The 27,872-nt window shown below is 42.7% G+C and overlaps 2 protein-coding genes across 12 annotated transcripts in view; one reads left to right on the top strand and one right to left on the bottom strand.

The window, feature by feature from the left end:
* LOC148540543 (uncharacterized) lies at window positions 1–27,301 on the bottom strand. Of its 11 annotated transcripts, none has more exons than XM_088446943.1 (9): window positions 26,628–26,768; window positions 24,987–25,081; window positions 19,502–19,574; window positions 18,091–18,819; window positions 11,846–12,511; window positions 5,182–5,778; window positions 2,955–3,446; window positions 1,089–1,358; window positions 1–896 (listed from the first exon to the last, which is right to left on the bottom strand). In XM_088446943.1, the coding sequence occupies exons 4-9, from the start codon at window positions 18,710–18,712 to the stop codon at window positions 367–369; spliced, it is 3,177 nt and encodes a 1,058-aa protein (XP_088303069.1). In that variant the 5' UTR covers window positions 18,713–18,819; window positions 19,502–19,574; window positions 24,987–25,081; window positions 26,628–26,768; the 3' UTR covers window positions 1–366. The 11 variants fall into 11 exon arrangements, with proteins under 11 accessions (XP_088303069.1, XP_088303101.1, XP_088303077.1 ...); XM_088446975.1 differs by lacking the exon at window positions 26,628–26,768 and adding an exon at window positions 26,485–26,585; XM_088446951.1 differs by lacking the exon at window positions 26,628–26,768 and adding an exon at window positions 26,447–26,583.
* The window catches only part of HMGCL (3-hydroxy-3-methylglutaryl-CoA lyase), a 29,569-nt gene continuing 28,483 nt past the window's right edge, over window positions 26,787–27,872 (top strand). Inside the window, exon 1 of the mRNA XM_088447023.1 lies at window positions 26,787–27,047. Coding sequence (XP_088303149.1) covers window positions 26,970–27,047 — 78 coding nt within the window. The 5' untranslated portion in view covers window positions 26,787–26,969. The remainder of the gene's footprint in view (window positions 27,048–27,872) is intronic.

The following is a 27,872-nucleotide window of genomic DNA, read 5'->3' as shown; positions in this document are numbered from 1 at the left end:
TGCCAAGAAAATACTTGTTTCAATATTTCCAGTCTGGGATGTGGTATTATAATTTAACAGTTCACTCGCTTTTTATAAAATTGTTCACTGTATAAAACTGAGTAAGGAATCAAATAATAGCATTCAAAGAAGGAAAAGTGTCAATACATGTGCAATACTAAACAGACAAGCATTTCATACTTTCTTAGTATCTCTGAAGCTCACTTCCTATCCAGTCTGTAACAGATAACACACAGCCGGTGACTGTAACAATTCACTGACAGCATCCCACACTTTAATGTTATTTGTCACAAATCCACCAAAGACCATTGTGCTGCCATATGTTTTGGTCGCAGGAAATTCTGATGTATATTTTTAAAGTGAGATCTAATGGACTGTTAGATGGGGATCTGAATAGGGCCAATCTGCTGTGTGACTTGTCTCATGTTGTAAGAGCTTGGAATGGTCCCTGAAGCTTTTTCCACATTCAATGCATGTGAAACATTGTACAGAGTGAGTCCTCATGTGTCTGACCATAGAGGACTTGAGGCCAAACCTCTTCCCACACTCTGTGCACATGAAGAGCTTCTCCCCGGTGTGTATTCTCTGATGTACAATAAGGGAGGACTTCCGGGTGAAGCGTTTTCCACACTCAGTACATAGAAAGCGCTTTTCTCCGCTCTGAGTGCTCTTGTTAATTTGATCAGACTCATCCCAAAAGCTTATTCCTAAGCTGCCCTTATTTATCTCATTTAACACAGTTTGCTCTAAATGGTTTTCACTTTCATCTGTTCTCTCCATCTTCCCGGAAGTTTCTTCAATTAAAGATTTTGAAAAATCAAATGCAGCTCCCCAGTCAAGTGAATAAGGGTATGCGATAACGTCTTCATTCTTATGGCTTTCAATGTGTTCACCAGCTGTAAGATAAGAAAATGACAATTCTGTAGTTTACATCTAATAAAAATGGCTACTATGTTTACTATGTTAAAACTAGTCTGGTGGTAAATTCATTAATAAAACATAAACACTTTATTACTCTAGAGTACATTCTATTCATTTTGTAGAACAATGTTCCCTATTGTCCTGTGCTGTGGACAGTTATTACTCACGTGTGCAGATATTTTCAGGAGATTCCTGCTTTATAGACATAGACTCGTTCTGTTTTTTCCCTTCTCTGTCAGCATACTGTGAGTCCAAATAGTCATTTATAGGTAGAGATGCGATAGGCAGTGGATATTCATTACCATGGTCCTTGTCCAGCAGACTTGACTCCTGTTCTGTCACTAAAGGCACCTTTGTCACAACCTCATCTGTGTCCATAGACAGTTCTTCTCCTGGTTCAATCTTTGATACAACATTCTGATTCAACTGCAGATGACCTGATGAAATAAAAAGTCTGTCATTTTGTTGTTTAAGAAGACCACTATAAAAGTTACATAACGAGAAGGACCTATATAAGTTACATGACAAGGAAGACCTATACAGTTACATAACTAGGAGGGCCTATATACAGATGTGTGCTCATACACCTAACCTCAATAGGCAATGCGGGGCGAGTCACCTGGCAGGAGCGAGCTGCACTGAGTGGTGTAGAGTCTATTTCACTAGAATGTGCATCATAGTCGCTACGTGATGCGGAAAAACCGCTTCATGAGACTACACTGATCAATCTGATATGCGACACCTGTATATCTGCGTGCGACTGAGTCATAAAAGAATGCATTGAGAGTAAAATACATCTTCCCAAAATTGCAGCAATAAAAACAAAGTACACACACTATAATCAAGAGAAATTATCGGGACTTCAGCTTATTTATAACTTTAGGGTTAGAAACTATTTTTTAACCAATTAGTCTATGTCCGAATACTCCTGATGCGTCTATTTGATGGCAACAGATCAATCAAGACATGACACGGACATGACTTGGATAACTACAGTCATTAATGATACTATTTGCCATCACCAGGCACCTCTTTATCTGAGATAAGCTCTGATCGATTACAAATTTGGCCAATATAACCACTCTTTGAATTGACTTACGATCTGCCAGTGACCTATTCCCATACCATACCTTAATACGATTAGTTAAAAGACTCTCCACAACACACTGATAAAAATGTACAAGAATATCTTCAGAAAACCTGCAATGGTCTGAAGAATTAAAGGCTTTGCTGCGTCTTCTAACCCAGAGAAAAAATGTTCATGGACCACAATAAATCCAGAAAGATGTTAACGCCAAGAAATGTTAAACTGCTCGCCATCTCTACCTCGATGCCATTCAATCTTACGGGCTGTGGATTTGTCTATAATCAATTATAAGTTCCTTATTCTTTTTAATATTAAGGACCAAATGATTTTGCTTGTTCCATTGAGCTAGAACAATTATGGCGTTCTTAAGAATAACTTGTATGTGCTTACAAATACAGAACATTCTACTACATTTCTAACATTCATTTATATTATATTCTATATTTTTTATTGTTTTATGCCAGTTTTTGATGAGTCTACAACTTTGTCCATTTCATCCATAAAATACATTTTTAATAATATTTCATTAGTTTAGATCATTTGAATCAATTTGGATTTAGGTGTAATATGGAACTGCAATAGCTACAACCAAAATAATTCATGTGTGGTTATCGACTTATTTCAATATAATGTATTTACTGATTTAAGAATTTTAACTTTAGAGGCGTTAGAAGTGTTGGACAGTCTATTTTCATTGAGCAATTTAGGAAAGTGTTTTATGTCCTCTGGTGCAAATTACAGTTTCTTACAGTATTAAACAAAGTGGCCTCCATTGAACATTATTATAACAAAGCAGTGAATGGAGCGTACTGTGTGACAGAACCAGCTATGTTCTCCTGGACAGGTGAGAGAGAGATTGGCTTCAGAAGATGACTAAGACGTCTAATCCTGGCTGATTCAGATAGATGCAATAACCACATTATATATTCACCATAAAATCACTCACTCTTATGATTTTCTAAGTGTAATATCAGATCACCATATTGACTGAAATATATGCCGCATTCAGAGCAGATATTGAGGGTTTCACCAGAATGGGTCCTCAGGTGTCTGACTAGAGAGGACTTAAAGGCAAATCTCTTCCCACACTCTGTGCACATAAAGAGCTTCTCCCCTGTGTGGACTCTCTGATGGACAATCAGGGATGACTTGCGGGTGAAGTTTTTCCCACACTGGATACAATGGTAGGGTTTTTTGCTGCTAAAAGATCTTCGCTTGGGAATAGACTTTTTATTGCTTGTGCATTTCCCATTTCCCACTTCAGACTCAAAGTCCTCTGACATAGTATTAAAGATAAAGTTCTCTGGGTTATGACTTCTAAGCAGTTTAAAGTTGTCTTTTACGGCAAGAGATTTACAATTGTTTTCTGTCTCCAAATTTTGAATATCAGAATCTGCATGGCAGCCTGGATTATTCATATAACTGGCTCCACGCTTACCTGAAAAACAAGTACAAGTTAAAGATTTTCAGTTGATAAAACACACTAACTATAATTAGGTGATCAGTAGAAATGTAACAAAATAGTAAATTAAATCATCAGAATCCTATAGACCAATTCTCATTTGAAATGAATAATAACATAGGGCATAGCATTAACAGTAAGTAAACAGACAACAATGCCGATGTTTATGGAGCTGAGTGATTATCGGTGATCTGCACGCGTCTGAGTCGCACTGCGCATGTGTCAAGTTTAATTTTCGTTGTCACTCACAGGGACGATTTATTCGCAAAGTGATTGACAGCCAGGGTCTGTTTGTGGAAGTCAAAGGGAGGGCGACTCAAATGCAGGTATGTCGCGACTGTTTTCAGGGCGTGTCTTAGCCTGCGACTGCAATCTTGTAAGCAGTGAAAATGGCTCCGGCTTCTCAGTTCCCGCAGCCATTCTGCGCAACCATAGGACTACTCAGTAGTCTGATAAGTGACTGGTCTGCGATGGGTGCTGCGTCTTTGTACACAGTAGCTTGGATTTGCAAAGCCACCAGTGGCCTTCTCAATACAAATCCAAGCGGTTTGCGATATTTGCATAATTTCTTACAGCCGCTGCGTACACATTGGTAACTGTTGTGGCATTAGCGTACATCTCTGAATCAGGCCCAAGATTTGGAGGCAGACCTTGCAGCTTCCACAAGTACTAAACTGATTTTTAAGACCTTCTTCAGGATACACATACCAAAAGCTATTTGGAATAACAAAGTAGTTATCATAAATATAGATATAAAATATTCTGTGTATCCAGTTTAGGAGGATTGGTAAGAATTGTGTCACATATAATTTGCATCTGCAAACTATGGGGGAGATTTATCCAAGACTGGAGAGAGATAAAGTACCAACCAATCAGCTCCTGACATTTTTCAAACACAGCCTGTAAAACGACAGAAGCTAACTGGTTGGCACTTTATCTCTCTCCAAGCTTTGATAAATCTCCCCCTATACCACGTACCACCTGTGCTGATGGCTGCAGTCATAGTATTGATCATATAGAGAAAGCATGGTGTCCAGCCAAATGTAAAAGTGGAGGAGTGTTGTGCAGCAATACGATTTGTCACATCTCTCTCTTCTCTATATCTCCTGGATGCTGTAGTCATCACATTATCAATATAGTGACAGTGCTATGCGCAGGCAAAAGTGGGAGAGGGAGAGAGGATGTGCAGCAGTATATTACACTGGGCACAAGGAATGGCTCTGCACGTTCAGTGTGATACATGGGATTGCAATTTATAGAGAAGTCATTCTTAAGAAAATGCTGTTATGTGAGGTTTCAAATTATATTTTGCCTATAAAACCTTTGCCACAAATATGCCTTCAAATCAAATACAATACATTAAATTTATCTATAGGCAAAATATCCTACTGTCATTTTGTATACCATATGTTCTATATATGTACACAATATTTTTACTGAAGTTTATTTTTGACGCTCAATAATGTTTAGTAAATATACCTTTAGGGTGGTAATTATATAAAGTGCGGATTTTTAGAAGTGGAGATGTTGCTCATAGCAACCAATCAGATTCTACTTAACATTTATCTAGCATCTTCTAGAAGATAATCGCTAGAATCTGATTGGGTGCTATGAGCAACATCTCCACTTTTAAAACCCGCACTTTAGTAAATATAACCCTAATTGTTCTTATTTCTGTGTTTGTTGATTATTTAATAGTTGTTAATTTCACCTTGATAATCGCAGGCTCCAGTATGTTCTGATTTTGCCTGGAATTTCCCTGCTTTGTGTGTCTTCTGATGAGTTACAAACTGTGACACCCGAGAGAAGGACTTCTGGCAATGTGGACACTTATAGCGCTTCTCTCTCTTGTGGACTTTCTGGTGCTGGAATAGGCTGGAGTAGCGACTAAAGCACTTGCCACAATCAGGGCAGATATTAAGGACTTTTGGAGAGTGAGTCCTCATGTGTCTGACCAGAGAAGACTTGAGGCCAAACCTTTTTCCACACTCTGCGCACATGAAGAGCTTCTCCCCGGTGTGTATTCTCTGGTGTACAATAAGGGAGGATTTACGGGTAAAGCTTTTCCCACAGTCAATACATAGAAAACGTTTTGCTCCACTACTGACTTTCCTGTCTGCATTATCCCCAAGCGATACTGCAATATAACGGTTTTCTTCCTCATCTGTATTAGATTTCTCTAAGACATCAGACAGCTCCTTCTTTTGTGGTTCCATATATCCTTTACCTGTGTAAATAGGTTCAGAAATGCTAGAGTATGTACCTGTGTGCAACAGGCGGTTCAGGCTATTAAATGAATGCCCATTACCTGGAGGACAAAAATGGAATTACTGAAAAAGATCACAGGATTTCACAAGAAGAGTAACAATTACAATTAAAGCCGAGCTTACATGTCAGAAATACAGTCAATATACTTAGCTAATCGTATCATCATGTGACTTTTGTGAAAAACACTGAAGCCCCTAATATGAAAATAACTACCAAGTTGATGATACAGTTTAGTGCTCTTTATTGTGCAACCTAACGCATCAGGTTTTTCCTTTAAATAATAATACATTTTTTTTTTTTTTTTTAAATCCTGCCGCATAAATCACCAAAACTATTTACAGTGCGTGTAAATGTTCCCCCAGAAAATTTTTCCGCCGGGTAGCATCAAGAAGCAGCCGGGTGGGGCCTTCAAAATAATAAAATGTTTTAAATCCTGATCTTATAATGATTTAAACTTGGGGCACTCTCCCCAGCCCCTATACGCCGCAATGCAAAATGATGGGCACTTGCGCCCTGCAGCACAAACAATTGATTCCCGGCCACTTTAGACTAATTGAATGCCCCCTCAAATAGTTTTTTTTAGTAGAGTATCTAACCTATTTGATTGTCCTTTGCATATCCTGTCCTAGCTAATTCAGTAGGTGGAATAGGTCCAATCTGCAGCACCTGACCAGTCCCTGTGGGTCTGTGTAGAGACAGGCATAGAATGTATCATCCATGTGCTAATGCTTGTTTAACTCTCAACATAGGAGCAGATAGTTGCTGCACCTCTTGGTAATGCACTAATGCATTGAGTCAATTACTGACTGCTCCCCCCATTATATGCAGATTACAGTATATTTTGGGGGTGGAGAGGATTTATCAGATGTTCTATTACTGGAGAAAGAACTGGCTCGGTAACCTACCTGTTAATGAACCAATGCAACTCCCTCCAGCCCCAATGACCCGCGTCCCGTCGTCCAGAACCCTCACTAACGTGTCTTTATTGCCGGAGGACACAGATGCCAGGCGGACTGAGAAGTGATGTCGGCGCAGCTCGGCGACACATCCGGCATCCGTGTCCGTGGAAACAAGGACACGTTGAGGGTGACCGGAAAACAGGGAACGCAGCACATTGGGGCAGGAGGGAGTGCCGGGCAGTAAGTTGTACGGGGACGCGGCGCATTGGGGCGAGGGGAAGTGCTGAGCGGTAGGCTGTTTCTGCCGGGCGAAGCGCCTGCAAAAAACAGCCTGGGGAGAAGACTGTCCGGAAACAACAAGGGATATAGGGGGGTGTGAGATACAGACATTTAAAAATATATTGTATGTTTATGCTTTTAATGTAAGAAAAAAAAAGCACATATCAACCTTATGTTTACTCCATTCTCTCTAACCTCAACTGACAATAAAATATGTTCTTCCAAAGCTAGAACACTCACCAGGGTTATAAAACAATACAGCTAGAGTTTAGGAGGAAATCTTTCACCATTTTACTTTTTCATTTTCTAACTTCCCAATGATACTCTCCATATCTCAATGATATATTTTGATCTTTTTTTCCATTTGTCACACTTTCTTCCTTCTCTAATCATTCAATTGCATCTGAAACTACATGGGTAAATCTGTAGTTTGGAAAATGTAGGTAGCAGCACAAAGACTGGACATCCTACTTGGCCAGAGTGGTGAACAACAGTTTGGCCACACATGTATCCAGGTCAAAATGGACCAGATCCGGCCACTCACTTATTGGGACAAGAGTCTACATTACCTGTGGCTTAGTGTGGCCCTTTAATGTCATCAGCAAAAGACAACACACGCCAATATTGGTCACCTTCCAACTTGCTGATAATTCATTGAACTAATAACTATTATCAGGTTTCTCGCTTGTTTGTGGCTCACATATTATTATCCTTTATTTATATGGCGCCACAAGTGTTCCGCAGCGCTATACAAAGTACAAATAAGTGAACAAGAAACCAGTGACTTACAGTACAATACAATGCAGGACAAGGACATGGTTTAAACACATTAGCATTAGCAATCATAACACTCAAATAAGCAACAGAGCGTAAGCAACCAAGTGTTAGGTGCCCTTGTGGGGAGTAAGGAGTAGAAGAAAATGTAAAGAGAAGCACATGAGGGAAGAGGTCCCTGATAGTGAGAGCTTACATTCTAAAGGGGAGGGGCAGACAGACAGGCGTGACACAGAAGGGGTAGATAGGGAGGAAAGAGCATGAAGTGGGTTAGGATGAGAACTGGAAGGCTTTGATGAATAGTGGGTCTTGAGAGCCCATTTGAAGATTTGTAGAGAGGTGGAGAGTCTGATAGTGAGTGGGAGAAAGTTCCAGAGGTAGGGAGCTACACAGGCAAAATCTTGGAGGCGGGGGTGGGAGAAAGTAATCAGTTTGCAGGAGAGACGGCATGCATTTGTTGAGCGAAGAGGGTGGGCAACGATTGGGTAAGGGCTTTGTAAATGAGAGCAAAAACCTTGAATTGGGTTCTGAAGGGGAAGGGGAGTTAGATGAGGGTTTGTAGGAGAGGGGAGGCAGATGTAGAATATTTTTATAGAGGAAGATGAGCCAAGCAGCAGCATTGAGGACAGATTGGAGTGGAGAGAGGTAATATTCAGAGAGGCTAGATAGGAGGTTACAATCTGGAGATGACCAGTGAGTGGATGAGGGTTTTAGTAGCATCCTAGGTGATGAAGGGTCTGATCCTGGAAATATTTTTGAGATGAAAACGTCAGAACTGCGAAAGGTGCTGAATGTGTGGTTTGAAAGATAGGGAGGAGTCCAGGATAACTCCAAAACAGCGCACTTTGGAGCTAGAGGAGATAGCTATGCTATCAATTGATAATGAATTTGTGGGAAGTGAGGTTATGCAGGAGGGTGGGAACATGATCAGCTCAGTCTTAGACATATTATGTTTAAGAAAAGGCTGGGACATCCAGGAAGAGAACAGAGAGATAGTTGGAGATATGAGTGAGGGGAGAGGGGTTAGAAGTCAGGGAAAGAAAGGTAGATCTGGGTATCATCAGCATAGAGATGATACTGGAGCTCAAAAGAGCTGATGAGTTCACCTAGAGAGGACATATAGAGGAAGAATAGGAGTTGTCCAAGAACAGAACCTTGGGGAACACCTACTGTGGAAGCGTGTGGGGGGGGGGGGGGGGAGAGGACTAATGAGAGGAGATGGAGAAGGAACAGTCAGAGAGGTAGGAGGACAGCAAGAAGAGGGCAGTGTCACGTAGACCAGGGGAGTGAAGGATCTGCAGGAGGAGAGGGTGGTCTACATTGTTAAAAGCAGCAGAGAGGTCGAGGAGAATGAGCAGAGAGTAGTGGCCCTTGGATTTGGCGGCAAAGTGGTCATTTCTGACTTTCATGAAGGCAGTTTCAGTAGAGTGGAGAGAATGAAAGCCAGACTGAAAAGGGTCAAGAAGGTAGTGGGAAGAAAGAAAGGTGGTTGTAAACAATACGCAAAAGGAGTTTGGAGGCAAAAAGGGAGGAGAGAGATGGGTCGGTAGTCAGAGAGAGTGTTAGGATCAAGGGTAGGATTTTTTAAGAATGGGGGAGACAAAGGCATGTTTGAAAGCAGAAGGGAATGTGCCAGATGAGAGGGAGAGATTGAGGAGGTGGTCAAGATGGGAACAAGCAGAAGGACAGAGGTAGCGGAGGAGACGGCAAGGTATAGGGTCAAGGGGGGAGGTGGAAGTGGGGAGAGGACCGGATGAGGGCCATAACTTCATCTCTAAATACAGTAGATACAGGGGAGGATATCAGAGCTGGCAAGATGTATGGGGAGTGGTGGTCTGGGAAAGAAGGAGGTAGGATATGATGTCCTGACGTATGGAGTCAATTTTGCGATGTAAAGTAGGTGGTAAAGTCAAGGGCAGAGAGCGAGGAGCGGAGGCAAGGAGGGGGTGGGCAGAGGAGGGAGTTGAATGTGGTGAAGAGACGCCGGGGGTTTAAGGACTGGGAAGAGATTAGGTTCTTGAAATATGACTGTTTAGAGGGCAAGGGCAGCACTGTAGGATGATGGCATAAATATGAAATGGAGGAAATCTGCCTTAGAGCATGATTTCCTCCACTGTACATCGATCGTCAGTTCATGAACACTTTTGTAGGTATCTGGTGCATCTGGAATGCCAGGGTTAAGGTGTGGATCTCCAAGGGTGAGAAGTGTTTGCCGGAGCAATAGAGTCAAGAGCAGAAGTAAAGGGAGGCATTGTATAGGGAAGTGGCTTGTTCAGGTCAGGAGAGATAGAAGATAGGGGAGAGAAGTGAGTCAAGCAAGGAGGAAAGCCTTACTGTTACACTTAGTGATAGAGGCCTTATTAGGGAGAGGAATAAGTTAAAAGAGAGAAGGTGATGGTCAGACAGGGGGAATTGGGAATTGGATTAGTCAGAAATATCACAACGGTGAGTGAAGATCAGATCAATTGAGTGCCCACTCACATGGGAGGATGAGAAGGTCCATTGGGAGAGACCAAATGAAGAGGTGAGGGTAAGGAGTTTAGAGGCAGCGGATTCTGTAGGGATATCAATTGGAATATTGAAGTCACCTAGTATAATAGAGGGAAGGTCTGAGGAGAAAAAGTGAAGTAGCCAGGAACCACAGTTGTTAAGGACCAGGGGTACTGTAAATGACAGCTACTTGAATGTGAACTGGTTGGAAGAGGCGTAAAGCATGAACCTCGCATGTAGAGAATGTAAGGCATGGTTCTGAGGGTATGAGTTGGAAGGAGTAACCGGGGGATAGAAGGACTTCAACAGCACACCCATGGCAACCCCCAGGCCGGGGTGTGTGAGAGAACATGAGGTCCCCAGAGGAGAGAGCTGCAGAAGTGGTGTCAGTGGGTGAAATCCAGGTTTCAGTAATGGCTAGGAGTTGCAGGGAGTTGAAAAGGTCATGGGTGGGAATCAGTTTATTACAGACCAATCTGGCATCCCAGAAGCACAAGATATAGGGACAAAGTTTGTGGGAGAGATGTGAATGAGATTATCAGGGTTGCTGTAGCGAGAAGGCGAGATTAATTTGGGGGGCCAAGAAGAACAGAGTGTAGCGATTGTGCAGGCTCCAGCACTGGGAAGGGAACCTGTATGAGGTGGGCAGGGAGAAAGTTTAATGAGATGTGGATGGAGGTGGGGCAAAGTGACAGGGGGAGGAGGGTTAGAGGAAGCATTAGCCGTGGGCTAGTAGGATCGGAATCGGTATGATTTACCGCCGGACCTATGCCCGGCGGTTGGAATCCCGACACGAGCAGCCCGGCAGAGGAAGAAATCCTGATCGTCCTAAAGTATGTATAAACTAACCTAATTCCTCCCCATAACCCTAACCTTCCCCCCCAGTGCCTAACCCTAATCCCCCCTCTAAGTGCCTAAAGCTAACCCCCCCTTCCCCGTCGCCTAAACTTAAGTCCCCCGGGGGGGTGCCTAACCCTAACTCCCCCTTCCCCTAGCCTAACCCTAACCTCCCGGGGGGGTGCCTAACCCTAAATCCCCCCCGGGAACTCTAAACCTAACCCTCCCTCCCCCCGCGTCTATCCGCGCTTGGCGCCCTGCGTCCCTTCGATCGGGATGCCGGGCGCCGGGAAAATGACAGGCGTCTAGACTTAGATGCCTGTCATTTAACCCTTACCGGGATTAAGCAGTCAGGAGGCCGGCTGTCGGGATTAGGTCCGCTGGCTTCCCAACTGCATACCGTAAGATCATGGTGGGGTAGAAGAGAATGAAAGTGGAGTAATGGTGGATTTTGGAATTGTTCCATGATCACCTACAAAACTGCATGTGTGGGGTCAGGAAATGAGACCTAATGCAGTTCAGTGAAAGTCTCCACTTGTAGGTACACAAATAGAATACATTTTTATTTTGGGTGATTGAATTTTGTATTTAGTCACTTAACATTCTATTTTATTTCATCAATGAATCCATCATAGCATGACCTTTACTCCATCCTTATATCTCTTCTACCTACCCAGCCTCTTCTTTACCATGTATCTTAATTTCCTCTTGTATATACTTGGTGGTTATACCGCCTACTTGTGCAATAAGGTTAATAAATCATAACTAAATGATTTACTGGATCAGCGTAATATAGTTAGGTTAACATTAAGGGAAGCAGAAGCTTACCTATGTGTATCCTCTGGTGTCTTATAAATGCACTTTGCCTCCTGAAGCACTTCCCACATTGCAGACATACATGGGACTCTCCTGCACAGTTGTCTCTAAAATAGCTGTTCAGGTCACCTCGATAATCAAGGTCTTCTGCAAGTCCTGATTTTGGCCGCAACTTCTCCACTTTGTGGATCTTCTGATGAATTAGAAGCTGTGATGCCCGAGAGAAGTTCTTCAGGCAATGTGGACACTTATAGCGCTTCTGTCTCTTGTGGACTTTCTGGTGCTGGAAAAGGCTGGAGTAGCGACTAAAACACTTGCCACAATCAGAGCAAATATTGAGGACTTTTGGAGAGTGAGTCCTCATGTGTCTGACCAGGGAGGATTTAAGGCCGAAACTTTTTCCACACTCCGCGCACATGAAGAGCTTCTCCCCGGTGTGTATGCGATAGTGTACAATAAGGGAGGACTTCCGGGTGAAGCTTTTCCCACAGTCAATACATAGAAAACGTTTGTCCTCACTGTAAGCTTTCGTTTCTGCATGAGCCGACTCATTTATTCTTTGATGTAAATTATTTTTTTTCTTATGTAAGGATCCAGATACATTGCAATCTGCTTTTTCATCAACTGAGCTGACATGTGTGAATCCATTATCCTGGTCAGTGGGGAAAGCAGTTTTTACTAAAAAGAAAGAAAGCCAATTACAATTTCTGACTAACCAATAGGAAACACATACTTATGTCAGAGGCTTTACAAAGAACACAAACATTGCAAAAAAAGAAAAAAAAAAAAGAAAAAAAAAAAAAAAAAAAAAAAAAGGTAAGCGATGCCCACCGACAGCTATTATGTCTTTGATTTCATATTTATTGTAATTATTCTATTTAGCATGGACAATTATTGAATTATATTCATGTGCCCTATTTTGTGTATTACTCTATTATCATCAACACATTTGGATACTTATAATACTTATTGCATACCTAGATGGTTAACTATTTTTTATTAATTTTTATCTGTATGTTACTACTGTGTTTGTTAAATATTTTTATTTAAGGCAACATCAGACTCTAGTTTGCGCCGCTCAGACACACACCCTCTATATTTTAGCAAAATCGTTAATATAACAGTACTTTTACAAACTCGTACTCTATTACATTTTCCCTATAATCTACTTAGTGACCGATCCAATAGTGTACACCAGAGGTGGGCATGCTGTGGCTTCATATGCTGCCAACCTCCAGGTATATATAAAAAAAAAAAAAAAAAAAAAGAATTTTAGACTCACTGTAAAATCATCTAGGGGACAATGGGTTTAAGTGGGAAGGCTGAGGCACTACACAGTAATTCTATTGAGGCCGCAACTCCCCTCCTGCTCAAACACTCCCATCTCCACCTGCAACTCAGTTTTTACTTTTTCAAAGCCTGATGGAGAACACATTTGTGCACCACGCACAACAAAATTAACAACAGGAAGGGAGCCCAGTATCCCCCAGATGGACTCAGGGCTTGATTCAGACCCGGTCGCAAGGCTGCCTTCGCACACAGCCTGCCGATGTTTGCATTCTGAGCATGCGTATAAGACGCAGTGCGCGTGCGCGAACCGGCCACTGCAAACGGAAATCGACCTCAGCTAGCACGCAGAGCCTTATCACAGTGATAAGACAGTACCTGACCGTTTGAGGGTGGTGACGGGGGGTGGTCAGAGAAACGCAGGCGTGTCTGTGCAGCAGGGTCAGGTCAACCACAAGCGGCGCGAGTGGTTCCGATGTTACCGATGTTTTCGGTGACTTGCGGATGCTTGTCATGGGAAGTGAGCAGCGATTGTCGTCTTGGTATAGTGCTGCGGTTGCATTCAATAGCATATTTTCGCACCAAGCGGGTGCGTGCGAACGCAGCCTTGCGACCGGGTCTGAATCCGGCCCTCAGATCCATCTGGGGGACACTGGAGTATAAAATCTTGTTTCCTCTTTGGTCCTATCTGGGGGACACTGGAAACAATGGGAATGCCCAAAGAGGTAGGGGGATGCTCTGGCAATGGCGTGCGCAAAACTTTGGGCCCATATCGGGCATCGTTAAAAGCAAAAGTGTGAAAACTATAACATTTTGTAAAGGTGTGCACATATTTTCAAGCAGATGCCGTGGACAACTGCACAATTCTGCCATCCTGCTGCACCACCCAAAAACTGTGGGGGCATGGATAACAGATCAGGATACTATGCCCTTCGCGGCCAATCTGGGGCCACAAGAGGCACATGTGTCCTCTCTCTCCTGATGTGCTGGAGGACCTTCAGCAACAAGAGGAATTGGTGGCAGCAGATAAGCCAGCTGAAACAACCAAGGTGCAGTCACAGGCGTCCACTAAGGTCGTCTGAGGTTCTCTGGAACTTGCTCTATAAAAGGGAATCTTTTTATTTAACCTGGAGGCCATGAGATCTATCTCTGGTACCCCCCAGCATTCCACAATCAAATTGATCACCCCATGAAGGAGTTCCCACCCTCCTGAGTGAATCTTGTGCTGACTCAGAAAGTCGGCCTCCTAATTTTCCACTCCTGGATCAAATACCACCACGATGACTGGAACAAACTTCTCTGACCATCTCATTATTTGGATTTCTCTGATTTTGCTAGACAACTTCTTTTGTCACTCTGACGATTGATGTACGCCACCGCCGTTGAATTGTCCAATTGTATCTTGAGAGAAAGCCCTTGTAAGAGGTTCTGAGCCTTTGAACACTGCCTTTAGTTCCAGAAGATTGATTGGGAAAGCAGCCTCCTTCCTGGACCAACTGCCCTGAAACTGCAGACCCAAGCTAAGTGTCCCCTCCCAACCAGATAAACTGGTATTTGTTATGACCAGGGTCCAGTTCCAGACTGAGAACTGGCACCCTCTAGTCAGACTGGGTTTGTGAAATGATCAGAGGAGAGACTGGCGTGTTTGAAGAGAATGCTTGAACAACTGTTTGTCCAGTCTCGGCTCCCGTCTGGATCAACAAAGTAGAATGTAGTGTTGAAGACCTCTGGAGTGGAACCTTGCAACTGAGACGGCCTCGATAGAGGCCACCACCTTCCTCAAAAGTCTAATGCACAGCAGGATTGACACCCACCTTAAATGCAACATGGATCTCACCAGAGACAGTAGCGCTGCCACCTTTCCCTCTCGAAAGAACACTTTCTGACAAGTTGTGTCCAGCAGCATCCCTAAAAAAAGAGCATACGCAGTGATAGCACCAGCTTGGACTTTGGGAAATTTATGATCCAGCTGTGTTCCTTCAAAGTTTCTACTACAACCTGCAAATGAAGGCTCAGCTGCACACTGGACTGTACCTTGACCAGTAAGTCATCTAAATAAGGGAGAATGCTTATGCCCTTTTTCCGTAGCCAAGCAACCATGGCTGCCATAACTTTGATAAATACCCTTGGAGCCGTAGCAATCCCAAAAGGTAAGGCTGAAAATGCAGAGGACTCACCACTAACCTGAGAAGCTTCAGATCCCCTGCCCAGATTGGTACATGTAAATAAGTGTATTTTATGTCCAAGGAATTCCCCACCCATCACTGATGCAATGACGGAGCGCAGAAATTCCATCTTGAATCTGTGTACACGTAAATGACAGTTCAACCCTTTTAGATTGAGCACTGGGTGAAAAGAGACTTCTGGTTGTTGAAACCCAACCTGAGTAGATACCAACCTTTCTTCACCCTGCAGCACCAGAACAGTGGCTCTGGATGCCAGCAGTGCTAGCACCGCTTGTTGCAGATCCACTCTTCTGACTGGGTCTTTTGGCAGAGGAGTAAAAAAAAAAAAAAAAGCTGTGCCAATGACGGTCTCCTGGAAAACAGAGCCCGAGAATTTCCAGGGAAGAAAAGGGCCTAAACCTGGTAGTTTAGCCCTAGGAGGTAATACCAAAAGGTAAGGACTCTTACCTCCTGTTGCCTGGGAAATTATGCATTCCAATTCTGGACTAAACAGCCAATTGTACTCAAACGGAATCACTTCCAGGGTTTTCATGGATTTCAGGTCTGCCAGCCATGACCTTAAACAGCCAAGGTTGATTTGCCTGAAAGAAAAGAGGTTGTATCAACAGATACATGACCCATATAGATGGAAGCTTGTTTAGTATTATCCAGCATGACCAGGAGGTTTGATAAATTCATGCTGTACTGTGCCCCCTCTGCCAACTGATCAATCCATGTCACCATAGCCACACCCATGGCCGGAGGCAGAGCTGTTCTTGGTGCGAATAAAGACTTCAATATAGCCTCCATCTTACGGTCCGTTGAATCTCTCATTGCTGCTGAATTTGAAGTAGGAATTACTGTAGCTTTCGCCAGACTAGCAATAGGGAGAGCTACGTACCTTAGGTGGTACCTTCCACAAATATGTAGCCACCTCCAGGAAAGGATACATAAAGTTAAAACCTGGCAAAACCTTGAACTTTTTGTCCAGCTTCATCCAGGCCTCTCCCACAACAACTTCAAACGTGAAAATGCAGAGAAATAATCTGCCTGCTCCTTCTTCCATCTCAAGAGGGCAGGTGAAGTTACTGCCCTAGCAGTGACATCTTCTGAGATCTGTAAAGTCTGACGAATAGCCATTATTAGATCCTGAACTGCCACACTATCTGGAGACTCCTTGTCCCATTCTGAATGGTCAATCCAGTCCTGACCTAAAGTTGCCTCCCTCTCCTGAAAGATATCTTCTGTGACTTCTTCCCCTGGAAAGATGGCTCTGTTACCCACCTAATGCTTTTTAGACCACGTTGTCACAGAAGAATCCCCCAATTTGTCTATAGTATTATAAACGGGAGTGAGTCCCTTCTCAAGGCCCACCCTGGTTCTACAGTATTACTATCCTGATCCACAGGGATAGGTAACCTGAACACAGGGTGGAGTGAAAACACCTATGTCTGAAGGGCCAAATCTGCAATGGACTGAGCCATGACCCTCGCTCAAATAGGCAAACCATCAGACATGCGCTGACTAAGTACCTTGCCCTTGCATGCCGCACATGTTAGAACATATTGAACATACATAATGCAAAGTCTGAGCAGTACCCTGCTTCACTTTGGGATGCCTACCCACCATGCATATACAAAAAAGAGGGATAACTTCTGCCTAATACTCCAAAGACATAGCGCAGAACAAAAAACATTTTTTTTTTTCAAAGTCGAAGCTTAATCACTAAGGTAAGTTTAAAAGTAACCTTAATAGTTAAAGCAGAAACCTGCTCCCCTGTCTAAATAAAAGTTATAACTAACAGTACAAATTAAGAAAAAGAAACACACTACTGGAAACCTATGAAAATATTAGCAGAGCCAAGCAGCCTCCTTAGCCAAAGAATACCACAGAGAGGGGGCATTAACAAAGCAAATTGCAGCTAACCCACTCCCTCACCTTTTACCTGTCCCAACCAAAATGGCCACCCCCATCTGCCACAGTTCATCCGGAAGATGCAGAGGAAGTGACTGCTGCTGGAGAGGGATCAGTTGGACCTCAGCATCCTTCCTCCATCACCAATCACCTGATCGGAACTCCACAGCGGGAGATTCCGGCTGGCGTTTGTGATCCCTACCATGTGCAGACACTACATTCAGGTAGGCTGTAACGGTATCACATTAAGGTCATGGCTTCCCAGGATGGGAGCCTTTAAAAGGTGCAGTATTTTGGGACCCATGCCCACCAATGGGTGTATGGTGTCCTCGCAGGGCTATTCGGAGCGGGCTGCGGCCCATGTGAGGGTAACAAACTATTGTTCTTGTAACTCCGCTCTCTGGGCACACTGAGTTCCATAAGGGGATGAGGTGCCTGGGGAATACTAAATAAAAAAAAAAAAGACTACTTTAGAAACAAACAAGCGCTCCTTACATCTTGGTGCCTCTCCTGCAGGCATTAAATTAAAAAACTGAATTGCAGGTTCAGTTGGGAGGGTTTAAGAGGGAGGGAAGTTTCAGCCTCTATATAATTAACTCTTTAGTGCCTACTCCTCAGCCTTCCCACTTAAATCTATTGTTTCCAGTGTACGCCAGAAAGGAGTTCTTCCAATAGCAACCTATATTAAGTGAACACACAGGACAAATTAAAATAGATTTAAATTTAGAGATTAAATGTTGAGACACTGTTACAGCTGTCTATTTCCTTTAAATGTTTTAATATAACTACTAAACAAATAATAAAATACTAATGCATTTTTACCAAGCAAAAAGTTATTAGCCATATAGCACAAAGTTATCAGTCAATAAATATATTCTTCATCTTCCTCACCTCTGTGTAATTTCTGGTGTCGGATGAGAGAGCTAAGAGCTCTAAAGATCTTCCCGCACTGCAGACACACATTGGCCTGCTGTGCTCTCTTCTGCATGCTGGGCTTATCCACAGTACTGCAGCTTTCCCCGCACTCTGACTTCCCAGGCAGCAAATTCCTCTTATGGATCCTCTGATGAACTACGAGTTGTGTTGCCCGAGAAAAGTTCTTCTCGCAGTGGGAACATTTATAGGGTCTTTCTTTTCTATGGACTTTTTGGTGCTGGAAAAGGCTGGAATAACGGGTGAAGCACTTGCCACAATCGGGGCAGATATTTAGGACCTTTGGTGTGTGGGTTCTCATGTGTCTGACCATAGAGGACTTGAGGCCAAACCTTTTCCCACACTCTGTGCACATGAAGAGCTTCTCCCCAGTGTGTATTCGCTGATGTACAATAAGGGAGGATTTCCGGGTGAAGCTTTTCCCACAATCAATACAATGATATCGCTTTTGTCCACTTTGCATTGTTTTGCCATTTTTATCTATTCGGTCCCAAAGGTCTTTTGCACGGTCACTGTTTGCAGGTCCCTCTGAACTGGATTTCTCTCTGTTTTGTGCAATATCAATTTCATCTTCATCCATTTCGTGTTGTCTGTCAGAGATGAGAAGTCCTTCCTGTTCCCCTAACCATACATTGTTGTTACCAGTCAGATTTATTTAAAACTCTATTTGGAGACTTTGCTTTTCTTCTGTTGAAAAAGTAGAATATCATTTTATTACAGATATCATTATTATATTATTACTTTACAGCAACTAAAATAAATGATTTTATTCTCTGTACTGTGCATTGTAAGCCATTGCATTTTTTTTCTCCCTATGAAAATGAACACTACAAATAAAAATAAAAAACCTACACACAGCAGAGAACACAACACACAATACTATAACAATTGGCATTGTGCATTGAGATCGCATGCTCAGAGAGTCAGGAACCGTTGTTTGATGGAGGATTAATTACCAGCACTTTCAATATGGTTAGATTTTCAGATGTTATTTTATAATATAGACCAACAAAGAAATGGAAATGTTAGGGCCATGCACCTATCAGTTGATTCTTGTTTCATACTATAGTACATTTATAATAAAAGTGGCTTAGTTGTTGTAAATAGACATAGCTAGAGTACGAGTGTCCTGTAATATTGTGTTATAGAGATTCAGACCAATAAGAGGTGTATATGTAATGGACACTCAAATTTCATGTAGCAATAGGTGTAGGCCTAAACTGTACATGATGGGAGATGTACTAGTAGGCTGAAGCAAGGTCAGGACAAGTTGCACCATAAATGGGGAGCAGTCTATACACAAGGCATTTAGAGGGTCATAGAGTCACAGAAAAACATTATATACAGAAAGAGGATTAGAAATTGTTACCTGTTTGTGTGAATAAACTGAGGCGGGAAGTTCCTTCATATTATCTTCAAAGCAGATGTGATCTGTATTCTTTCTATGTGATGAAGAAAAATATAACATTCCAAGTTACTGCAACTACAATATAAACAAACAAGCAGGAATTATGTTTGATGTAAAATCTTTGTCTTTCTGACAGGTTTGGGAGCAGAAAAACACTATTACATTTTCCGATTTAATATGGTGCACAGCTAATGTGCCTGTATGTCTGTTATTTTGCATTCATCGTTTAATAAATGTATAAATGCCTGTGTATAATACACAAGTAATGCTAATAGGAGTCTAAACTTCTGTAAATAACATCTGCATAAGGAGCGAGTTCATTGCCATTGCTTAGAATCTATCAATTCTGATTATCAAACATAGACAGCGATGGATTGGAAACTTAAAGAGGCCCTTGAAAAAAAATCTAAAAAGATGGCTCATGTAGGCAGACCAAGTCAACATAGGGCCAAAATAAACGTAGGTGGGATTAGCACAACATTAGTCCAACTTAGTCTAGCAGCAGGAAGTAATGGGGGTTAGCATTATGCTGGCCATCCACTATACAATTATCTGTCAGATATCTGCCCAATCTGGCTGGTTGGAATTAAAACCTGGTAATGTATGGGAGCAAATGACAATCAACCATTTGCTCACAAACACTGGAAAACAGACAAAAATATTCGTTCAGACAAATTGGTTAAAACACACGAATTTAACCAATTAGAACAATTGTTTTTTTGTCCGTTTTCAAGTGATCGACTGTCATTTGCTCCCATACATTACCAGGGTTTCATTCCAAGCAGCCAGATTGGACAGATATCTGACAGAAAATTGTATAGTGGATGTCCCGCATAAGTTATGGTGCGTACACACTGGCCGATTAGGAAAGACAGTACAATTATACAGTCGTTCCTGATCCCCTGCAGTGCCTACAATGAACGATTAGTCATTCAGTGTAGGCACCCTCCATCATCCCCAAACATGGGCAATCTGTCGTTATCAGCAGATTGTGCTGCATGTTCAGGCGATGACAGATGACAGAAACGACCAGCGGGAGCGCGCATTGCTGGTCGTTTCAGGCATTACAGTGCACGATTACTGAGCGAATGCACGATTATGATGTTGTAATTGTGCAATCGCTCAGTAATATCACCCATTGTGTGTACGCACCATTATAGTAGTAGGCTCTGGGCAGTCCTAACTATTGCATGAAGCCTGGTCACGATCAGATAGATAGTCTTATCCACTGTCAATCTCCCACAGGGACAGATTCAGAGCCGCTCGTTCGCACATCTGTGCATGCGTATGGGTTTTAGTGCGCATGCGCGAACCAGTCATTGCGGTTGAAAATCGTGCGCTCGCAAAATAGCGAATGCCTGCTAATTTGAGTGACAGAATGAGGCGTTTGTGGGTGGTAACAGGGGAAGGTGCTTGAAAACGGGGAGTGGAGATCCGAACGCAGGCGTGCCAAACGGTCAAAACGGGCGTTTTAAGGGTGTGCATAATTAACAAAGCAGCATCATCGACCATCGTCACTTGGTTGTCTCTTAGCCTGAACTGTTCGCATGATTGCGGTAGGAAAATCCAACCACAAGCACTACATGCAGTTCAGACGCCTTTTGATGTACTCGATTAATCAAATAAATAGCGGAGATGACGTATGATGCGAGCGGCCAGGGGGCGTTTTTTCCAAAATAGTGAGCGCATGTTTTGTTCGCTCATTCAGACATAGAGGCGTCAACAGACCGCAAAGAGCGAGCGCTTAATTTAAATAGCCAGCCCCATTTTCTGAGAGAGCATCTGCAAATAGCGTCCGGCTCTGAATCAGGCCCACAGTTCTAAAGTCTCACTAAGCAGTATAAAAGAAAATAAAATCTGCCTTTCTGTACTCAAACCTTTAGATTTCCAGTCATGCAGGTGGGTATGCCCCTAACCACAAAAAGAGAAACTCTTTTTGTGGCATAGATTGAAAACATATACTTTTAAATATAACTTATTACTTTTAACTAATATCAACAATTCAAATGTTACTTATTTTTGCTTGAATTAAACTAAAATATTACCATGAATATTAGCGTTCCGCTTTCCTGCCTGGGGTGTCGCTCTCTGCTCTGGTGCTTCTAGCACACTCCGCTGATGCAACAAACTTCTGACATACAGACCAGTGTGTGCTAAAAGTAACAGAGCAGAGAGCGACACCCCAGGCAGGAAAGAGGAACTGCACGGGTTGTGACAGGTGCAGGGTGCTAGAATGAAGAGTAAATATGCCATACAGAATGGATTGCAAGACAAAGCAGGTGTAATACTACAAGGGCTGATTGAAAATGAATGAGACTGTCTCTGGTTTTCTATCCCATAGGTAGATGTGGCAACGCTATGCTGGTTACTGTGAAGCTCATACATTGATGTGTCTGAACCTGCGGTTGGACTGCCGCAGTCTTCTTTGTTTGGTCACAGTGAGTGGAAAATCTTCATATGTTTCGTCATGGCAGATGCGGAAGTCGTGAGATTACGTCAGAAATGTGTGAATGAATCCTGTGTTAAACTTCTAAAAGTGGAAATGAAACTCATGAAATGTTTCGGCAAGCATATGGTGGAGAAACAATTAGCCGTGCTGCAGTATTTCGGTAGTGGAAACACTTCAAAGAGGGTAATACGCGAGTGACTGACGAAGCACGTTCTGGGAGACCATCCACCGCTGTTTCAGATGTCAACATTGCCAAAGCTGCAGAGATGTTGCAAAACGACAGAAGGTTACCTTTATGCCAACTTTCGGCTTCACATGGCATCTCATTCGAACGGGTTCAGCATATTGTGACAAAGGAACTAAAAATACATCACGTTTGTGCCAGGTGGGTACCCAGAAATCTTACAGAAGAGCAGATGCGACGACGAGTTGATTCATGTAAGAACACCGTGTGAATGTTGCAGAGGACACCCGATTTCATGACATCAATTGTGATGTGCGACGAATTTTGGATTCGTCATTATGATCCAGTATCCAAACAACAGTCCAGTGTATGGAAACACGTGAATTCGCCTCCGCCCAATAAATTCTGTGTGATTCCTTCAGCGTGTAAAGTCATGCCCCTGCTGTTCTTTGATGTGCGTGGTATGATCCTACAGCACTGGTTTCCCCGTGGACAGACAGTTAATCGTGACTACTATGCAAATGTCCTGAAAACCCATTTACGTGGAGCCATGAGGAAGAAAAGACCACATTTGCTGAAGAAACAGTGGTTTTCATACCAAGACAATGCCCGACCACACGTTGCTGCTGTTGCATTGGCAGCACTGACTGACATTAATGGGACAGCACTGGAACACCCTCCATATAGCCCGGGTTTAGCGCCCTGTGATTTCTGGGTATTCCCAAGCCAGAAAAAACAAATGCACAGAAAGAAGTTCTCAACAGATGATGAAGTGAAAAATGCCACGGCTGCAACACTGACAGTGATGTCACAAAACAGTCTACTGCACGTCTTTGAATCGCTGCAAAAAATGTATTGAATGTAAAGGACGCTACTTTGAAAAAGAAAAATGTTCAGATCCTGTGGAGTCATCTGATTGTGAATAAAAAAAATCAGTCTCATTACTTTTCAATGATCCATCGCATTTTACATAACTTGTACAGTATTAGTGACCGCCATACAATAAAGAGAGCATCCTACATACTGCTATACAATACAGAAGGCATCCCAGTGATCTCCATACAATACAGAGAGCATCATAGTGGCCACTATACAATATAGAGAGCCTCTTAGTGACCTTATAAAAAAAAGAGATCATCACAGTGACTGCCATACAATAGAGAGGATATTAGTGACCGCCAGATAATACAGAAAGCACCTTAGTGACCGCCATACAAAACAGAAAACACACATTATCATCTCTTGATTATTAACCACACCTTAAAACCAATGGCTCCTTCAACCTCACACCACCTTCATAATCATTAACCCATTTATAATCATTATCTTCCTCACGCATATAATTAACTCCACATTATCAATACAGTTCATTCATATTCATTAACTTTTTATTTCTTCAAAGGAGCCTCTCAACTAAAATTAATTCCAAAAAAATCTATTACATTTCCACCCTCATAAACTCTTAGGGAGGAATTCAATTGTTTCCAGACCCTATCGCGCCTGACGGAGCTATTCAATTCTTGCTCCTGTCGGGCGCGATCAGCTGCCAGCGCTACATTTCAGCTCGCATCCCCAGGGGAATGAGAGTTGAAATGTGCAAAAAGTGACCTGTTTGGGCGCCCAAACATCACTTTTCGCGGTCGCGCCCAGCACTTTGGTCGGGTTTAGATGCTTTACGTGGCTAAACCTGACCTCAATGGGCGCGAAAAACGGCATCAATTGAATAGCGGCCCGCGATCTCCTGTCACTTTAGACGGGAGATCCGGACCACGGAATCAATTGAATTCCGCCCTTAGAGCTCGATCCAATTAGCCACAAAGGGGGTGAATTGCCATTGCAAGGGCATAGTAACTCCGGGAACTGCACGTCAATTCGCCCCACTTGCAGAGAACAAAAATGTGTGAGCCCGTAAGTGCAGCATACAAGTGCAACATACAAAATACACAAAAAACTGTATTGAGTCCTGAAAGACACTGGTTTCGTAAGTACCCCATTTACTCTAGTGTGTGAGCCATAGTTTGGTACTAACTGAAGCTTGTGAGGGGGAGGAGCACCAGAAAGGAGACAGGGGCCATGCGCTCTAGCAATAGTCTGCATGGCCCCTGCTTAGTCCGGCAGATGCCAACCTGCTTCTCTGCACCTTGAGGCGCTCATGCTGCTGGGTGCAAAAAAATTTTTTATTTAGAAGTCAGACTTTAAAAGAAACCCAAAAAGTAAAACTAATAGAGATCAGGCGGTGTCCATGCTGTCCCATAAGGTCACCAAGAAAATCAAAAGTGTATGGTGAATCAGCCACTGAACATACATTGATATATTATAAGTAAACTGAGAATTTTACGTAAATGCCTACTTTTTCCTTATTTTTTCCAGAATTCATGAAATATGGAAGGATTGTCTATATATATTATAACTTCAAATACATAGGCACTACTTCCATATATCATACATAGAGGAGAAATTAAGGAGAGTAAAAAAAACACAAATTCAAGGCAAAATCCTGTCATGTTATTCCTGGGTCTTTTAATGTTCATTCAGTTTATAGCAGGGAGTCCATTATCTCATGTACAAAAATTATACAGTCATAAAATAACATTCATTTATGACTGTACAAATGAACACTATGGTGCTGACCCGGAATTGGTAGCAAAACAGCAGTTGGAATCCCGGCTCCAGATTCCCAATGGTATGTATTAGGGTTAGGTTTAAGGGGAAGGTTAAGGCTAGGCTTTGGAGGGGGAGGGTTAGGGTTAAGCTGTTGTGGGGACAGTTATGCTGCGAGAAAGGTGGGTTAGGGAGAGGGTTAGGATACCTACCTAATTCTGTCAATATTCTGACCGCCAGGATCCCGTACTCAACCCACCAGCCAACATGCAGAGCTTGAAATACGATCTTGTCAGCAACAGTAATACTGTATATGGCCAGAGAAAATTGATCTAGTAAGCACTGAACCACTACATTAAAAATAGCACATCAATTATACATAAAGGAGAATATTCTGCACCAAGTAAACCTCTATATAGAATCAACAGCAAATTATGAAGCGGCACTAAGAAGTATCTCAAATATAATAGAAATAAAAGTTAACATCAATTTAATGCAGAATACATATTCTGATTAAATAACCAAGATTACAAAAATATCATAATATTATGAAAATAAAAAAAAATATTAAAATAAAATATGCTCCAAAAACCACAATATCGGGCCCATGCCCTAGTATGTGAGGTCATAAATGTCTCAATTTGCATCAAATTGATGATCTTATTATAGGATCAAATTGCCAAAAGCTTTGCATAGATAGAAACCACATTATTAATAAAGGAATCTGGGTGTCATCTTACAAATACAGGTGGAAGGAATCCCTGATTAGGAGAGTCCTCCAAATAGTTTTCACAGCCTGGTCTCCTGGCATTTATATCCTTAGATAAGCAAACGGGACACAATGACAATTTAAGTCTAGGTGCACGCATAAATATTCAGCATCTTGAAGGCAATAATATCCCAGGACAGTTTGACATATGCATTTAGTTTATGCCAGGCACACATCAGACACTTAAGCATTAATTTTATGTGCAACAAAAGCATTCACATTAGATTATATTCCTACGACTATCATCTTCCGCTATTTGTACCTGCCCTGCCCACCACAGATGACATGGCTTCCCCAGGCAATATATGCTTTTTTCCCCGGTCTGCATTTGTGTGAACATGCTCTTATTATACTTGATGTACAGTAAGTGAAAATGCCCCTACCGCCTCTAAGGATGTCTATGGGTTTGCAAGCACCTTCCTTCTCTTTCTAGGGATGAGAGGTGCAAATTCATGCAAGATACGCTACGCCAACTGGTGTAGTACACACTCGCCATCACCCACTATATGTATAGCATTACATACATCTACTGCATTCTGCCTACTATACTGTATTCATTATAAGACATGAATGAATTCTTAATATATAATATAGGGAGTTATAATGTGGCGTTAGCAGCTCACTGTTTTTCTGCTGTATCCAGCATGCATTAAATGAATGGAAGCATAGGTATGCTATAAGTATGCTATGCATGCTATTCACACTATGACAAAATTGTTAGACCTGAAACACGAATGTAAACAATGTACAGTTATAGCATATCTACATAATATTTCACATTAATACATTAGAGCTACTCATATTGCCTGTCCAGTCTGTAATTACACATTTTAAGACGTGTGTCCGCCTGTATACAGGGAAGAAACCCCTCATATATATAATAGTAGTGGAATCACTACAAACCATTACTCTCCACACACCAACCCGTGACCCTGAGTTACCAGATCTGTCACTTCCGGGGGTTGCGGCTCCGGGACAGCAGGGGCTGCTGGGAGCTGTAGTTCAGCCCTGCAGTACTATACACACTGGGTGTTAGGGAAAAGGATGCAGAGACCAGAAGGAAACTACCAACAGCAATCCGTACCAAGGAGGGACCGCTGTGCTGTCATACCGCTAGGCTGCCGAGAGGAGGCAGTGCTCTTACGGGAAGAAGATGCACACTCTGTTGTTAAGGCAACGGCTCAGTTTCCAGGCGTTACGTTAGGATACTTCCGGTATTGCCCCCGCCCCCAGTCCAATCACCGCTTATTACTCACGGAAAGGTTTATATTCCCCTTCAGTAGCCGTACCTGGAAGTGACGTGAACTGAGGGCGGAAGTGCAGTTTCCTGCCCGCACAATCCACCAAAAAAGTCTTGGCCCCTTGGACAGGTGCTATAGCAGTGCCAGTGGGGACACTGCGGAGGATAGGCTGCAGTCGCAACGTCATGCTAGCTATGGCTGCCAGGATAGCTGTCCCCTGGGGCCTTGCTGCAGGCTGGACCTCTGGGGTTGTGCTGCGGCAGGTCAGAGACACGACGAGCCCCAAGTGCTTACCATTGTTTCCTGTCTTACGACCTGTTGGTTAATGCCCTTACTTCGAATCTGCTCAAATGTCTAGTATTGCTTTTCTATAACTACTACACATTGTAAAGTTACTGACAATGCACCATGGCCCACATTACCTAGCAGGAAGCTCAGGAGCATAACCTGTTTTGTCAATGGGCCTGATTCTGAGTCTGATGCAGTTGGGTCCATGTCTACGCTTTTTGGTGGTTGCACATCTGCAACTTTATACTAATGCCGTTACATAGCCCTGTTTCTACATCCATAACTGATGCCCACTTTCAGCGTCCTATTATACCATCGGTCGCACCATCAAAGCGTGCTCCTGCCCAATAGCTGGTGCAGATTCTCCGTCTGTATATGGCCTCCTATGTAACAGATTCTTTTTTTGTACTTACCGACACTCCCACAACACACCCATAAAACAGGTCATATCCGTGCAGCCACTAAGCCGCCTCCCTGACACTGCCCAGAAATGCTCAATACATTTTCATTACATTTCTGAGACCGTGCGCCTCAATCACATCTCTGACTGTGCGCATGCTATCGGGATGCTAGAGCTGTGTGGCTTAGATGCATGTGCAGAAGAAAAGCATTGCCCCACTGCGTCTGACTTCGCCGCTGCGTCCAATTTGGAATCAGGCCAACAGTGTGCTGCTACGCATCTGTCAGTATTCATCAAATGTTTATTCTATTGTGTTTGTATTACCAAAGTTTGTGTCTACATTAGTTTTGCTATCTAACATCACATTATGCTAGTTACTATCCTACTTTGTCAATAACTA

Source organism: Taudactylus pleione, unplaced genomic scaffold, assembly GCF_031769625.1.
Source record: "Taudactylus pleione unplaced genomic scaffold, aTauple2 ptg000019l, whole genome shotgun sequence".
Lineage (NCBI taxonomy): Eukaryota > Metazoa > Chordata > Amphibia > Anura > Myobatrachidae > Taudactylus > Taudactylus pleione.
Note: the sequence above shows the minus strand (reverse complement) of the source record. Positions and strands in the feature narration are given on the sequence as shown.

Bases quoted from the DNA above. Each gene is read 5' to 3' on its own strand.
- LOC148540543 (XM_088447005.1), bottom strand. From the start codon at position 18,712: ATGGATGAAGATGAAATTGATATTGCACAAAACAGAGAGAAATCCAGT. The intron at 12,512-18,090 runs GTGAGGAAGATG...CTTTCTTTTTAG, and splicing joins ACACCAGAAATTACACAGAG to TAAAAACTGCTTTCCCCACT. The intron at 1,359-2,954 runs GTGAGTGATTTT...TTATTTCATCAG, and splicing joins ACACTTAGAAAATCATAAGA to GTCATCTGCAGTTGAATCAG.